General features: G+C 35.5%; 1 protein-coding gene across 1 annotated transcript in view; it reads right to left on the reverse strand.

Annotated features, from left to right (window-relative positions):
* Positions 1 to 839: 839 nt before the first annotated feature.
* Positions 840 to 15,970, reverse strand: part of LOC144980048 (uncharacterized) — a gene marked incomplete in the record, with an annotated part of 213,741 nt that continues 198,610 nt past the window's right edge. Inside the window, 4 exon segments of the mRNA XM_078927523.1 lie at positions 840 to 1,020; positions 1,923 to 1,977; positions 4,218 to 4,279; positions 6,592 to 6,794. Of these exon segments, the coding sequence (XP_078783649.1) occupies positions 952 to 1,020; positions 1,923 to 1,977; positions 4,218 to 4,279; positions 6,592 to 6,794 (389 nt within the window).

Here is a 15,970-nt window from a genome sequence, read left to right on the forward strand (position 1 = left end):
TTTTGAAAACTCCGACGTTTTAAAAATGTCCTCCTGCTATATCTGTCACAGTATCCGACAACAATTTCCATTCATAGTAAGTAGTTTTTATTTTTACCAGTGAGCGTGCACTATTATGATGAGATGATGCGAGTTTTAAAATGCCGTTGTATCAGAGGAAATGTTGAGATATCCTGCTGATTTCACGTTATGATAGAGTCAAAGGATTGCCCACGGGGCGTGGTCCTAACTTTTTATCTTTATCTAACACTTAACTATTTAGAATGCCTATTTTGAAGTATTTGATTGAAACTAGCCACATTTTAATTGGTTTATGAAAACGAAAGTAGGACAATGGGCTTGGATGATGTTAACAGGAAATCTCTTGATACATCCTGAGAAGTTCATGAAACATCTGTTAATCACAATATATCACCTTCATTGGGAATATTTTTTAAAAATCCCATAAAAACTTGTCTCGTCCTACATGTTGTTATGTGTTGCTGTTGGTAATGGATACTTTGTAAAGCGCCTTGAGCACGTTTGGTGGATACTGCACTAGATGAATGCTCTAGTTTGTTTTGTTTGGGAGAGGGAGGGGGTGGTTGCAGGAGAGATGACCGAGGGTAGTAGTAACCGCTGCATATAATCTGAGATTGTGTCTCACCACATTTATTTATTGTTGCTGTTGCTGAGATGGTCTTCTTCTTGTTGTTGTTGGTGGTGGTGGTAGTGGTGGATGTGGTGGTACTGTGGTTTGATAATGTTGATTTCTTGTTTTTCGTCGTCAAATAGAATATAATATTATTATTATTATGTTAGGTCGAGATATAAAGTCTGAATGAGTGATGACCATAATAATAATAATAATAATAATAATAATAATAATAATAATAATAATAATAATAATAATAATAATAATAATAATATGTTGTTATGTGATTGTTATGGACATGGCAAGACAATGAGTGGTCAGTGCCGGAAGTTTTCGTCCAAGGATGACACTTCGGACACGTCAGCTGATGTGGTGTACCCATCTCCCTGTGGAGGAAATAACAATAATATGTACATGAAAGAGAGGAAGAGAGAGAGAGAGAGAGAGAGAGAGAGAGAGAGAGAGAGAGAGAGAGAGAGAGAGAGAGAGAGAGAGAGAGAGAGAGAGAGAATAAGTAGGAGTGAAGTATCTGTTCAATGTTATAGTTATCATATAACGTTATAACAAGTGTAACTAAATGACAAATTGCCATATTTATGGACAATAAAGATCTATTATTATTATTTATTATTATTATGTCTAATTCGTCAACTTTCCATTTCAATATTCCTGTCTCTTTCACTAACATTCTTCCTTTTCCTTCTAATCCACCAATTTTTAAAGAACCATTTTCATATTCTTGTCTCTTTCACTAACATTCTTCCTTTTCCTTCTAATCCACCAAATTTTAAAGAACCATTTCCATATTCTTGTCTCTTTCACTAACATTCTTCCTTTTCCTTCTAATCCACCAATTTTTAAAGAACCATTTTCATATTCTTGTCTCTTTCACAAACATTCTTCATTTTCCTTCTAATCCACAAACTTAAAATAAAACCTTTTCAATATTCTTGTCTTTTTCACTAATATATTCTTCCTTTTTCGTCTAATCCACCATTAAAAACAGTTTCAATAATTTTGTCTCTTTCACTTACATTGTTCCTTTTTTCTTCTAATCCATCAACTTTTAAAAAAACCTTTTCTATTAATATTTGTCTGATTCATCAACTTTCTTATCTTTTCATTTATTTATTTAATCCAACTTAAAAAAAAACAAAACAAAAAAAAAACAAACAAAAAAAACAAACAAACAACATTTTCCATTGATTTTTGCCTGATTCATCAACTTATTTTTACCGTTTATATTGCCGTTTATAATGATTTTCGCCTAATTCATCAATTTTCTTACCTTTTCTATCTTTTCGTCTAACATTTTGAAGAACTCGATCTGGCTATTGGTGACACTGGATGGAGAGAAAAACGGAGAAACGTCACTATTGATATTGTAGTATGGGGGTTACAGGTTCGAATCCGGATGGCACAATTCGGTCAACATTTGCGATAGACGAGGAACAATATGTTAAATTTTTGAGCTTTTATATAGCGCAATATCCACTTAATGTGCTCAATTCGCTTTACAAGGGGTCCCTGACCAACAGCAACATGTAACATGTAGCACGAGACTATTTTTCCAACAGACAACGTTGTTAACGGCCAGGTAGGTACTCATTTTACACATGAGTACGGTGAGAGACTGTGAGTAAAAAGCCTTTTCTAAGGACTCACTATGCGCTGAGCGAGGCTCGAACTCAAGACCTTCCGATCCGAAAGCGAGTGTCAGACCACAAGACCACATAGCCGAATAGTTACCTATCCATTTTGAAATATTATGTTGAAAATCTTATTAATTACATAGCACTTAGTTAAATACATAGGAAACTAAAAATATACATTTAAGTACAGATAAACATATTTCCAACGGCACCATAAAATCCCGTGGACTAGGATTCCACGGAGGAATATAGATAATCCATCAAACAAGATGTCTGATGTCAACAGGAATCACCCCATGTTGTCCAAGTGAGCGAATTGGGGGTTTATATTATAATCTTGCCCAAGGAAAAATCGAAAGTGCCTGAAGCGGGGCTCGAACCCCATATATACACACACACAGATAGATATAGATTGACAAATAGGACAACAGGTTGATAAATACATTGATAGACAGACAGACCCGTAAGACAAACGGATAGATACATGGATGGATATATTGATAGAAAGATATATAGATGGATGGATATATTGATAGAAAGATATATAGATGGATGGATATATTGATAGAAAGATATATAGATGGATGGATATATTGATAGAAAGATATATAGATGGATGGATATATTGATAGAAAGATATATAGATGGATGGATATATTGATAGAAAGATATATAGATGGATGGATATATTGATAGAAAGATATATAGATGGATGGATATATTGATAGAAAGATATATAGATGGATGGATATATTGATAGAAAGATATATAGATGGATGGATATATTGATAGAAAGATATATAGATGGATGGATATATTGATAGAAAGATATATAGATGGATGGATATATTGATAGAAAGATATATAGATGGATGGATATATTGATAGAAAGATATATAGATGGATGGATATATTGATAGAAAGATATATAGATGGATGGATATATTGATAGAAAGATATATAGATGGATGGATATATTGATAGAAAGATATATAGATGGATGGATATATTGATAGATAGATAAATAGATGGATGGATATATTGATAGAAAGATATATAGATGGATGGATATATTGAAAGAAAGATATATAGATGGATGGATATATTGAAAGAAAGATATATAGATGGATGGATATATTGATAGAAAGATATATAGATAGATGGATATATTGAAAGAAAGATATATAGATGGATGGATATATTGATAGATAGATAGATAGATGGATATATTGATAGAAAGATATATAGATGGATGGATATATTGATAGATAGATAAATAGATGGATGGATATATTGATAGAAAGATATATAGATGGATGGATATATTGAAAGAAAGATATATAGATGGATGGATATATTGAAAGAAAGATATATAGATGGATGGATATATTGATAGAAAGATATATAGATAGATGGATATATTGAAAGAAAGATATATAGATGGATGGATATATTGATAGATAGATAGATAGATGGATATATTGAAAGAAAGATAAAAAGATGGGGAGAGCGATAGAAAGAGATAATAAATAAATACATAAATAAATATGTAGATAGACAGACAGACGGATATGTGACCCCTCGTCTCAAACCGGTATTAAGTCGGGATGAATAAGACGCTGAAAATGAAATTTGTAGCCAGGGATATCATGCTTAATTTGAGTTTATATGCTTTATAGAGGAGCAGGAATATCATATTTTACTGTGCTAAATACCAATATGTCATATTTTTGACAAGTTTAACTATAATTTGACTTTTTGGCATCTGGTCCAACTCGACATAATGCCGTTTTGAGGAGAGGGGTCACAAAAATAGATTGCCAAGAATATACATTGATGGAGAAGGTGAGTGGGTTTATAAATAAGAATAACAATAACAAACATTATTGTACTCGTTGTGCGACCCTTCACCAGCAACCGTTGACACTTACTGAACTGTTTTGGATGATGTGAGCGATTTGAAGTCTCGGCAAGTCGTTTTCTGCTGGGGTTCCTGGGGGAAGAAAGAGTTCAACACGAGTTATCAAATGTAACAACCCTCCATTTTAACGTTGGGTTCTACTTCCACAAATCTATTGTTATATAGGTGCTAAAAATAAAATGTTTAAAAACCCAGCAAAATACGCACACACACACACATACACACACATCAACAACAATCATAACAACATCAACAACAACAACTCCCCCCACCCCCCCCCCCCCCCCCCCCCCCCCCCCAAAAAAAAAAAAAAAAAAAAAAAAAACAAAAAAACCCTCAAAAAAAAAAACAAAACAAAACAAAAACAAAAATACAACAAACAAACAAACCAAAAAAACCCCCATTAAAATAAAAATCCAACTCCCGCCACAATAAAATACACCAACAACATACCTACATAATTCAATTTCAATCTGAATGCTTCAAATAACCAAAATAAGAGCCATTATCTTTGTGTATGATAATGATATAAATATAAAATGGCAACTTCCACTGTATGAAATAGACGCTTGGTTACATTATATTATGGGCTATTGGAAGAACTAGATATCTAAATCATTGTGAATTGTGAAGCGCCTATGGCTACGTTCAAATATTGTTCAAATCGGATATAACGAACGCAATTATGGGCTTGTTTTAATGGTGTTGTATTGGAGGATAGGTTGATTTGAGACGAGGTGCACTTATTTGCAGGTCTGATAACCCAATTTCTTTTGGGCTCATTGTAGAAATGGAAATCTAAAAAAAAAAAAAGACAAAATATTGTCCATTACAACAATGTCAAAATAGGCCCACACAAGTGGGTTCGGATGTCAGACCTGCATATATATACACGTCGATTTGAGACCATTTCCATCACAACGTTAACGAGACCTTAGTTATAATTTTTCGTCCTACTTTATCTTTATCGAGCATTGTGAATAGGCGGAAATGCGTTTTATAAATAATAACTTTTCAGATTTAAAGATTTGATTGTATGATAATGCAAAGATAAAGTATGAAGTGAAAAATCAAATGGTTTATTAACCCTTAACAGGCGGAATTCGACATCTTTCAAACTCTATGCTCTCCTATTTTATCTGACTATAGATAGAACGAAGATGACGTCACTCAAGCCTTTGTTATTGTATTTTGCCATCCGCGTTTGTGAGTGATTCTCACTAAACTGTATTACCCAGATTATAAAAGTTCAAGGTTACACAGTGTTTTGTGTGTTGGTTCGTTATACTTCCGGATGGCAATGTTATGAGCTTCTAAGCCAAGCGCATACTATCTATAATTTATGGTTTTGTTTGTTTTTAAGGGTTTTACGGCGCTTGCAATTTTTATCAGCGCCAGTAAAAAGGACGAAAATGGGATAGTAAAAAGTTGTAGAATTACAATTAAAGCACCAAGTAAAAGGAAGGCAAAGGGGAATTGGTTCAAATAGGAAACATATGTAGATCCCAAGAGCGCCCTATCAAAGAACTTAATTTGAAATCACCTAAAAGTCTCATCCAGACACAAGCACAGGTCCCCACTAAGAGGATTACACTCAAATGTTTATAAATCATATATAATATGCAAACAAAAATAATACATCTCCCAAAACTTACTATACATTTGACTGTTTCCCTTTCAGTCAGGGTATCCGGCCAGGGCCAGGACAAAACCAAGACAAAGACAGAAAGCAAGTTGGAAAACAGATATAGGGATATAGAAGACACAATAAGTACCTCCCTGCCCACTATGGGAGGTCAGGAACCCCACCTAGTGGCTATAATTTAAACACAGTTTTCACCAAGAGAGCGGTAAAAGCGATGCGACTCGTGCTTCATTGTTTACACACATACACACATACACACACACACACACACACACACATATATATATACACACACACACATACACACAAGCCCTAAGTTAGCTCTTATATAAAGCAAATATGAACTGCAACGTTCAGAGTGCTTTCCTATGGGCCCCGAATCAATAGCAACATTTAACATCTGATCTAAGACGAAACATGACGCCTATAAGGCGCTAAAATCTTCCAAATTTTTTTTCGACAGAGACGACGCTGTAGCTGTTATTGGCCAAGTATACTCATTTTGATGATGGCGAGAAAACGAGAGTAAAGAGCCTTTTTCAAGGACTAACTTTTGCGCCCACAACAGTCGGACTCGAACCTGGGACCTACAAGTCCCAATCCAAATAAATGTCATTCAACAAAATCACGAAGTCGCACTGTAGCTCTCTTGGTGACAGTGGAAGAATTTCTATGTCAAGAAAGAGAAAATTCGAACAACGTGTTTGATGAGTTAACTTTGAACAGACCAAAATCTCACCGGTTTCGAGATTTCATTTGGAATTTCCAAAGCATACGATTTGTTGTTCGAGTTGACAGTTCCGTTGCTTTTCTCCGCTCCACTTCCGGTCGTCTTGCCCGAGGCCGAGAGCCCTGCCGGCACGCCCACTTCCTCACAGCGCCCTCCACCCTGGTTACGATTCGATTTTCCGTTGGAAAGGATCTTGAAAGGAGATGACTTCTCTGCGAAAAATAAACAAAATTGTAAAAAGACAATAATTACTTTTTTTTTTTCTCCACACTCACCAGATATTATGGTTTTGTTTGTTTTTAAAGGGTTTTACGGCACTTGCGATACATTAAGGTCATATCAGCGCCAGTAAAAAGGAAGAAAATGGGATAGTAAAAAGTTCTAGAATTGCAATTAAAGTACATCCAAGAAAAGGTAAGACAAAGGGGAATTGGTTCAAATAGGGAACAGACGTAGATTCCAACAGCACATCATCAAAGTTTGAGATCACCTAAATGTCTTATCCTGACGTTAAGCACATGTCCACACTAAGAGGAATGAACTCAAATGTTTGCAAATCATTTATAATATGTAAACAAAACATAATACAGTGCATTACAGAGAGATCATTTACATGACAAAAAAAAAATCATCTCCCAAAACTGTAACTATACATTTAGACTGTTTCCCTCCCAGCCAGGGCCAGGACAAAACAAAATGATCTCCCTCTAAGACAAAGACAGCAAGCATGTTGGAAAACAGATGCAGGGGGATAGAAGACACAGTAAGTGCCTCCCTGCTCACTATGGGAGGTCAGGAACCCCACCCAGGAAAAATACAAGAAAGAAAAAATATAAAAGAAAAAAAAAACAACCCTAGAAATCAGACTGTTTCGACTGGGGATCGAACCTGCTTTGTCTAGCACTGTGTCATAAACACTTTTTCAGATATTTATCTTACACCACCTGCTGTGCCTTCTCCCTACCTTGTCGCTTTGATATTTTCAAATTAATTATAACTAGCAACTTTCAAACCCGGGACGCCAAGAGGGTCATTTTAATCGATCGATGTTGAAAGACGATTTTTGTCTGGCCAAAATATGAAAAATGTGTGGGCTTTTTGTCTTCTTTTTTTTTTCCATAGTGTCATGGTGTATTGAAAGAACATGAATTGGGGAAACGAGGAGTGATAAGATTTAAAATAGGCAACAGGTCAACGAGAACAGTCGGCCAAATATAATATATGAAAAAACGCCATTTTATTTTCATTTTGTCATTATTTGTCAAAACCTCAAATATCGATGAATTTAGACTAAGGTTCCAAACAGAGTTAGCCCGTTGTCAGCACGTCGGCGGTCCGTGCCCGTTGTTTTTTTCACAGGTCTGAACTTCAGTAATATGCTTTCACATAATATACCTGTAGGGAGTGGCGCCGTTTTTAACCCAGCGCCGACCCGTGCTGAAACCGCAGCACGTCCGGGGCACACCCGGGGCTTATCAGTGAATCACCCGTGGTGTATCCGTGCTACACCCGTCGTTTTGCTGGAGTTTTCATTTTACAGTTGCACTAAAATTTGGCCAGCTCGGAACCGTTTTTTTCCCCTTATTATTCTCTCTCTTGATCTATCACGGAAAACGAAGTTTTGATAGAGGCTATTAGAAAACGCCAGGTTCTGTATGATAAAGCAGAGTGTTAACTGCCCAAACTGGTTGTCATATGACATGAGCGACAACTCAAATCAGCACCACCACCAGACACGAGTGTACAGAATCAATAGTCACTCCAAGAAGGCCTCGATCAGTAGAACCAGCACCGGCAGTACTCTCCATCCAGTAGTTCTTTCTTATTAACTATATATATATCGATCGATTCAAATTCATTACCGGTAGATTAAATTTTTGTTGAAATCTGAGAGTGCGTAAATTTCTTTGCATTCTACGTGATGGTGGTGGTGATGATGATGATGATGATAATGATGATGATGATGATGATGATGATGATGATGACGATGACGATGAAGATGATGATGATGATGATGATTATGATGATGATGCAAGTAAAAAGTGCTTGGTTTCATTCGAATGTATTTTAAGCACTGTTCTTCATCATTCAGTACTTTATCTACAAGGTGGTAGAACTCCTCATACGTTTCTCTCTTCTGGTGAATCCAATATCTTCGCCTGCGATAACGACGTTTATGTTTTAAACAGTACAAAATAGTCAAGATCTCAGCATCCATGTTTCCTCAAATCATGCGGTGGAAAGGGCACGGAACGGTTCGTTTTTTTGCTACGGATAGGCGACGGGTTGAGCCAGGACCGGCGACGTGCTGACAACGGGCTAACTCTGTTTGGACCCTTAGGCTCGCTAACCCCCCCCCCCCCCCCCCCCCCAAAAAAAAATAAATAAAAAAAAACAACCAATAAAAAAAAATACAAAACAAATTAAACAAAAAATCAGACCATAGATTTCTTTGAGACATATTTGAAGTCTCAGGTTTGATTTTTGTTGTTGATATATTGAGGGTCATTTTCAGGCTTCGAATTATTTTGAAGTTAAAAAATAATATTCTAACCAAATCGGGAAAAGAGCGTTTTGCTAGTGGACAGAATGTTTCATCGTTCAGACAGGGTTTAAAAAAAAAAAACTACGGTATTTATTTTTGGTGTTGTTTTTTCTACTTTTAGAATGTTGGTGGTGCAAGGGGGTGGGGGGGGGGGGGGGGGGGGGGGGGAGAGAGAAGGCATCCGTACAAGAGAAGTTGATTACACTGATTCAAACGTTTGCGATGAACTCTTCCATGCTCCGACATAAAACCATATCACTACAATATCTCAATGTACAGTATTGCTTTTTTAAAACGAAGAAAATAAGGATAGTTTGCTTAATATATGACCACAAAAACAAACAAACAATCAAACAAAACAAAAACAAAAAACCCAAAAAACTCCAAACAAACAAAAACAAAACAAACAGACAATAAAAAAACTATACAAAGCAAAACAAAATAAAACACACACATACACGCATATATATATATATATATATATATATATATATATATATATATATATATATATATATATATATATATATATATATATATATCATGTAGTTCCATATCTGAAGCAGACGTCGGAGGTCATCTTCCCCAAGCTGATCTATCTCTTGCCAATTCTATTAAAGCAGCGCCACCTTTCTCAGCTTCATCTGTCCAAGTTCTTATCCCTTTCAAATACGTTATTCTTTGTCTTCCTCTTATTCTTTTTCCATTCATCTTTCCAGTCAAGGCGAGTACTTCCAAACCAGGGTGGCGGATAATGTGTCCTAAAAATTCCATTTGGCGTTTGATGATTTTTGTTATCAGTGATCTTTTTCTGTTTGCCATTTCTAAAATTTCTTCATTTCTTTTCCTTTCCATCCATGACACCCTCATCATTCTTCTGTAAAACCACATTTCCACTGCCTCCAGTCTTTTAACCATGGTCTTGTTTATGGTCCAGCTCTCACAACCATATAGCAGCACAGACAGTACATAGCAATCCAGGACCTTGATTTTTGTTTTCATGCTAATATTCCTGTTTTTCATAATTGTATGCAGCTGGTTGAATGAATTCTTCGCCATACCTATTCTTTTCTTTATTTCACAATCTGATTTTCCATTGGATGTTACATTGAAGCCTAAATATTTGAAACATTCAACTTGTTGTATTGTTTGTCCTCTGCTTGTTATCCACACATACAAAAGAAAAAAACAAAACAAAAAACAACCAAACCTTGAGATCTTTCCAGGAATGAAAACATACACGAGTCTAACCCTAAAAGCAACCCCCTACAAACAACAGGCGATTCTCGTGGGGAATGATTTAAATAAAGGAAACGATAAATCAAATAAAGCGATAGATATAAATAAATCGCCAGGAGCAACGAACAAGCAAGGGAAACGACCTCTGTTGTAAATTTAATTCATTTGTCTGGTTATTGCCCCTGCTTATATATATATTTTTAAAAAGGAAACATTTTAGCCCATCGCCTGAAAACTGATTTACGTCCGGTATGTTTATATCTAGGCTAGGCCGAAAATTGGAATTAAAAGCAAGAATTATGGGACGTACGAATATACATTTTTTGTTTAATCGTATTAAAGAGAAAGAATAGAATAATAATAATGAAAACACTTTTGAACAGATACGCGCAAAGAAATACACCGTGCATCAATATTAATAATTAAATTAATTAATTAATTAATTAATCAATTAACAGAGAAACAACGTAGATCATATTGTTTATAAACGAAATAGAATAATCAGCTCTACAGAAACATAATCGCATTTCAATCGTATCTATATCCTTTTCTTCTCTCTTTCCCCCAATCTCTTTTGTTTATATATATATATATATATATATATATATATATATATATATATATATATATATATATATATATATATATATAAAGATAGATAGTTCGAAGATGACGTCACTCAGGCCTTTGTTATTGTTTTTGCCATCCGCGTTTGTGAGTTGTTCTTACTAAGCTGTATTAACCTGACTATTAAAGTTCATGGTTACACAGAGTTTGTGTCTTAGTCCGTTATACTTCCGGATGGCAATGTTGTGAACTCCTTGGCCAAGCGCATTCTATATATATATATATATATATATATAATATATATATATATATTAAAATATATATATATATATTATAATTGAGTCACTCACTTATTTATGGCCGAAACACATGTTTCTGTGGTGTCCATCCACGTATATATATAATATATATATATATATATATATATATATATATATATAATATATATATATATATATATATAAACAATCACACTCGCACAAACACATACACACATATAATTAGAAGAAAAAACCCAAACAATAATACAGATATCTTATGGCGGCCACTTGAATTCATCCCTATCCACTGTCGATCCCAACTACCTAAGGCAACAACCAATCTGGTTTGATCCGTTCCTCGAACAAAACATAGTCTACAAGAACCTTCCACATCCCCTCCCCCCCCCCCCCCCCCCCCCCCCTCTTCTCTCCTACATCAAGCCAAAGAATCTCTTTCAAATGAGACCAACCGCCTCAAATCACTACTTTGTACGGGGGAGGGGGGGGGGGGGGGGGGGGGGGGGGGGGGAGCGTGGCTCAGCGGGACGGTATTTGCTGCGTACCGAAAAGGTACCGAGTTCGATCACCCGCCTCGTTGTGTGGCTTTGAGCAAGTCACCTAGTAGCCCTACCTCACTTTGCGGCGCTGCATTGAAGCGGACGCCTGGGTTATTCCAGTCTTCCTTTGGAATAGACCCCAGATACAAATTTCACTTTGGGGATGAATAAAGCGTATTTATTTATTTATTTATTTATTTATTTATTTATTTATTTATTTATAGAAGGAACGAAGTTGACGACACCCAGCTCTTTGTTTTTAGCAAGTTAACGATTACGGTCTCCCATGGTGGGCACTTTCTGTCTTCTATCCCCTTATAGCTGTTTTCCAATTTACTTTCCGTCTTGGTCTGGGAATGAGATTGCTTGGTTTTGTCCTGGCCCAGACCGGATTCCTTGGTTGGGAGGGAAACAGTCAACAGCACAGTTGTTTTGGGAGAAGATATTTTTTCCTTGTAAATCATCCCTCTCTGTTATATGTAGTATTATATTTGTTATTTTGAATGTATAATGTAAGCATTTGAGTGTATTCCTCTTTGTTGGATCTTGTGCTTGTGTCCGGATGAGACTTATAGGTGATATCAGACTAAGTACATTGGTGGTATGCTCTTGGATTCTACATCTGATCCCTATTTGCTCCCAGTTCCCCTTTGTCTTACATTTTCTTGCGTGCTTTAATTGTAATTCTAGAATTTGACTATCCCATTTTCTTCCTTTTTACTGGCGCTGATATAACCTAAATGTGTTGCAAGCGCCATAAAACCCTTAAAAACAAACAAACAAACAAACAACGATTATGTTCCCATCCTACAGAGAACTACGAACGACGTGGAAGAAACGAAGAGATGTCCTAAGATTCTGAGGACAGATCTTCGTTTTCTTCAACGTCGTTCGTCGATCGTTGTAGGTTGGGAACACATTCGTTAACTTGTTATTGTTTTTAGCCAGCCATTTTCATGAGTAATTCTCAATAAATGTACCAATCAGACATACATAAACGTTTAAGTTTACACATAGCTTTGTGGGTTGGTACGTTATATCCAGCTGGCGAAATTTTTGAGTTTCTATTGGCCAAGTCGACGTATACATATAATGCAGGTCTGACATTCGAACCCATTTATGGGCCTATTTTAACACTGTTGTAATGTACAATATGTTGCGTCATTTTTTCAGATTTCCATTACAACAATGAGCCCATAAGGAATTGAGTAATCAGACCTACAAATAAGTGCACGTTGGGCTAAGCGCATAGCTTCAATACCATGAAAACTGAATTAATAGTGAAAAACATCAGACTTCGTCGTTTATTTTTTCAGGTATTATCGTTGGCGACGTTTGATCACTTGAATGATTGTGTTTGGTGTTGTTTGAAAGGGTTTTACGGCGCTTGCAACACTTTAGAATCATATCACCGCCATTGAAAAAAAGGAAGAGAAAGGGGAAGTACAACGTTCTAGAAGTACAATTAAAGCACCCAAGAAAAATTAAGTCAAAAGAGAATTAGTTCAAATAGGAAACAAGTGTAGATTCCAAGAGCAAACGATCAGTATGTACTTATTTGAGATCATCTAAATGTCTCATACTGACACATTAAATCATATATCTGTAAAACAAAAACAAAAAATACAGTGCATAACAGAGAGATGCTTTACAAGACAAAATAATACATCATCTCCCAAAACTCTTAACTAAACATTTGACTGTTCAAAAAGTTTGTATCTTGGCCGATGTGGCTAAGGTTGCTCGCCAAGCCTCTGATTATGTTATATATATATATATATATATATATATATATATATATATATATATATATATATATATATATATATATATTGTTTACATTTCTATAAAACAACAAATTAGAAGAAAAAAAAAAACCCCAATGGTTTTGGGATAAATTGTGATTTTAGCACATACGATTGTATGTAACATAACATAACATGTGGTATAGGTCAAAATAGGATAAGATCCCTTGAATGCCCTTAATATTGATTAGTAATGCCATAATTCTATTGATTATTTGTTTGTTTGTTTGTTGCTTTAGGTCTCTTCCAACACAATTGAGGTTATATGAGAGACCGCTGAAACAAAAAAAAACAAAAAAACAAGCAATCTAACAAAAATAGTACAAATGTAAATCAAAATCATAACCTAAAGATATCATAAGCTAAATTATAAATAACCAAGAACAAACAGGTAGAAGATTTACAGAAAAAAAATATCCCCTTGTCAAAAATACAATCACAAACCAAAGAAGCAGGATAGGCTAGTAAAGAGAAGAAGAAACGACATCACTATCGGATCGTACACCCATGCGAACATCATAGGTATATGAATCAAGGGTGATGCTCCCATCCAACCACCCGCAAATCTATTGATTAAATATTACAATAACAATACACGTTATTGCTATGTATTGTTTCGATTCGTTTTTGCTGATGTAATGGTGTACGTGAAACTTGTGGCATACAATAATACAATAAGTGATATCTACAACGACTTTGGCAGTAGTCTTTCAGAGCCATTCAGACCATGGAGCCGGAGTTTATCCCGGTTTCCATTGTGCGAAATGGACAACAGCAATAGTTTGCTATCCTTTGGATAGGACGCGAGTCTATCGCGATGTTCTTTCCGCCTAATCTAACAGACTCAGCTACCCATTCACTGCTGGGTGGACAGGGGGGGGGGGGGGTCAGAAAATAAAATCTCGATGCACCCGGGATCGATTACGGGTCCTTTGCGTGTGAAGCGAGTGCTTTACCAAATGAGCTAACGGGACCACAGATGACTTAAGTTACACACACACAACTGCAACATCATCATCAACAACAACAACAACAAAACCCCCAACAAAACAACATATTATCTGTGACCTACTACTACTGCCCCAAAACGTCATTATACTGGCGCTGATATGACCTTAATGTGTTGCAAGCGCCGTAAATCGTTTAAACACTAAAAAAAAAAACAAAAAAAAAAAAAAACAAAAAAAAAACAAAAAAAAAAAAAAACGCCATTATACATCTTTGCTTTAGATTTTATCGGAGTGGTTTATTTATTTTCTAAACATTGAATTTATAGACCCAAAAAAATAAAATAATAAATAATTGCGACTTGGGTTGAGTTTTCAGGTTTTCTTGAATATAATGGTTGTTATTTCTGAAACTGACAAAAAAAAAATTAAAATATCACATTTCTGTCCATTTGGACTTCAAACTGTCCTTTTGGCACCTGGTCAACCCCGAAATAAATACTGTTTTAAGGCGAAGGGTTACAAATACAGCAGTTGATGTAGCAATAACAACAACAACAACAACAACAACAACAAAGTACCAATAAAAAAGAGGAAACAATAACTGAAAGATTAAAACTAAAAGGGTATGAACAGTGGATGAGATAAAAACAATGGAACTTGTGATAAATGACCGGAAATAGAGATTACAGACACCGGAAGTGACGTTCCAATATCCGTTCTCAAAGAGGAGGACAATGTTCTTAATGCTACCCCCTCACAGCCATATACTGCGTACCTTTTTTGATGGACTTGTAAGAGAACACACGCAATTTCTGACAAATTGAGGCGAAGAAATGGGGAAAAACGAGGCAGGAAGTAGCTCTCACTCGCAAGAGAAGGAAGTTTAATGAATCAAAGTATTGTTGTACTAATATAGATTCTCTCTCTCTCTCTCTCTCTCTCTCTCTCTCTCTCTCTCTCTCTCTCTCTCTCTCTCTCTCTCCCTCTCATCTCCCACTTATTATTTTCTCTTCTCTATCTCTAACACTCTCCTAAGTCTATTTTCTACTCTCTCTCTCTCTCTCTCTCTCTCTCTCTCTCTCTCTCTCTCCCTCTCTATAGACACACATATTATATATATATATATATATATATATATATATATATATATATATATATATTTATATATATATATATATAATCATATCACACTTCGTGAAGCCCCAGGTTTGAGAGGTCTTTTTACCAAGATGAGAATCATTTGAATCGATTGATATTTGAAGGACGAATTTTCTGGCAATTAACTGGTTAAAAAGATGATATAAAATTATTAAAAAACAAAAAAACAAAAGAAGTTTAGAGCTTCTCTAAATCTGTCGTCTCGTGTTTGTACAGAATCTGGGACAGTTTAGTCAGCCCAATCAAGTGATAGGATTTTAGTGGAGAAGATCAATAAAGACCAATAACTAATATTGACAAGGTTCAC

Source organism: Berghia stephanieae, chromosome 9, assembly GCF_034508935.2.
Source record: "Berghia stephanieae isolate SIO BIC M18660-M18661 chromosome 9, UCSD_Bste_1.3, whole genome shotgun sequence".
In the NCBI taxonomy this organism is placed as follows: Eukaryota; Metazoa; Mollusca; class Gastropoda; order Nudibranchia; family Aeolidiidae; genus Berghia; species Berghia stephanieae.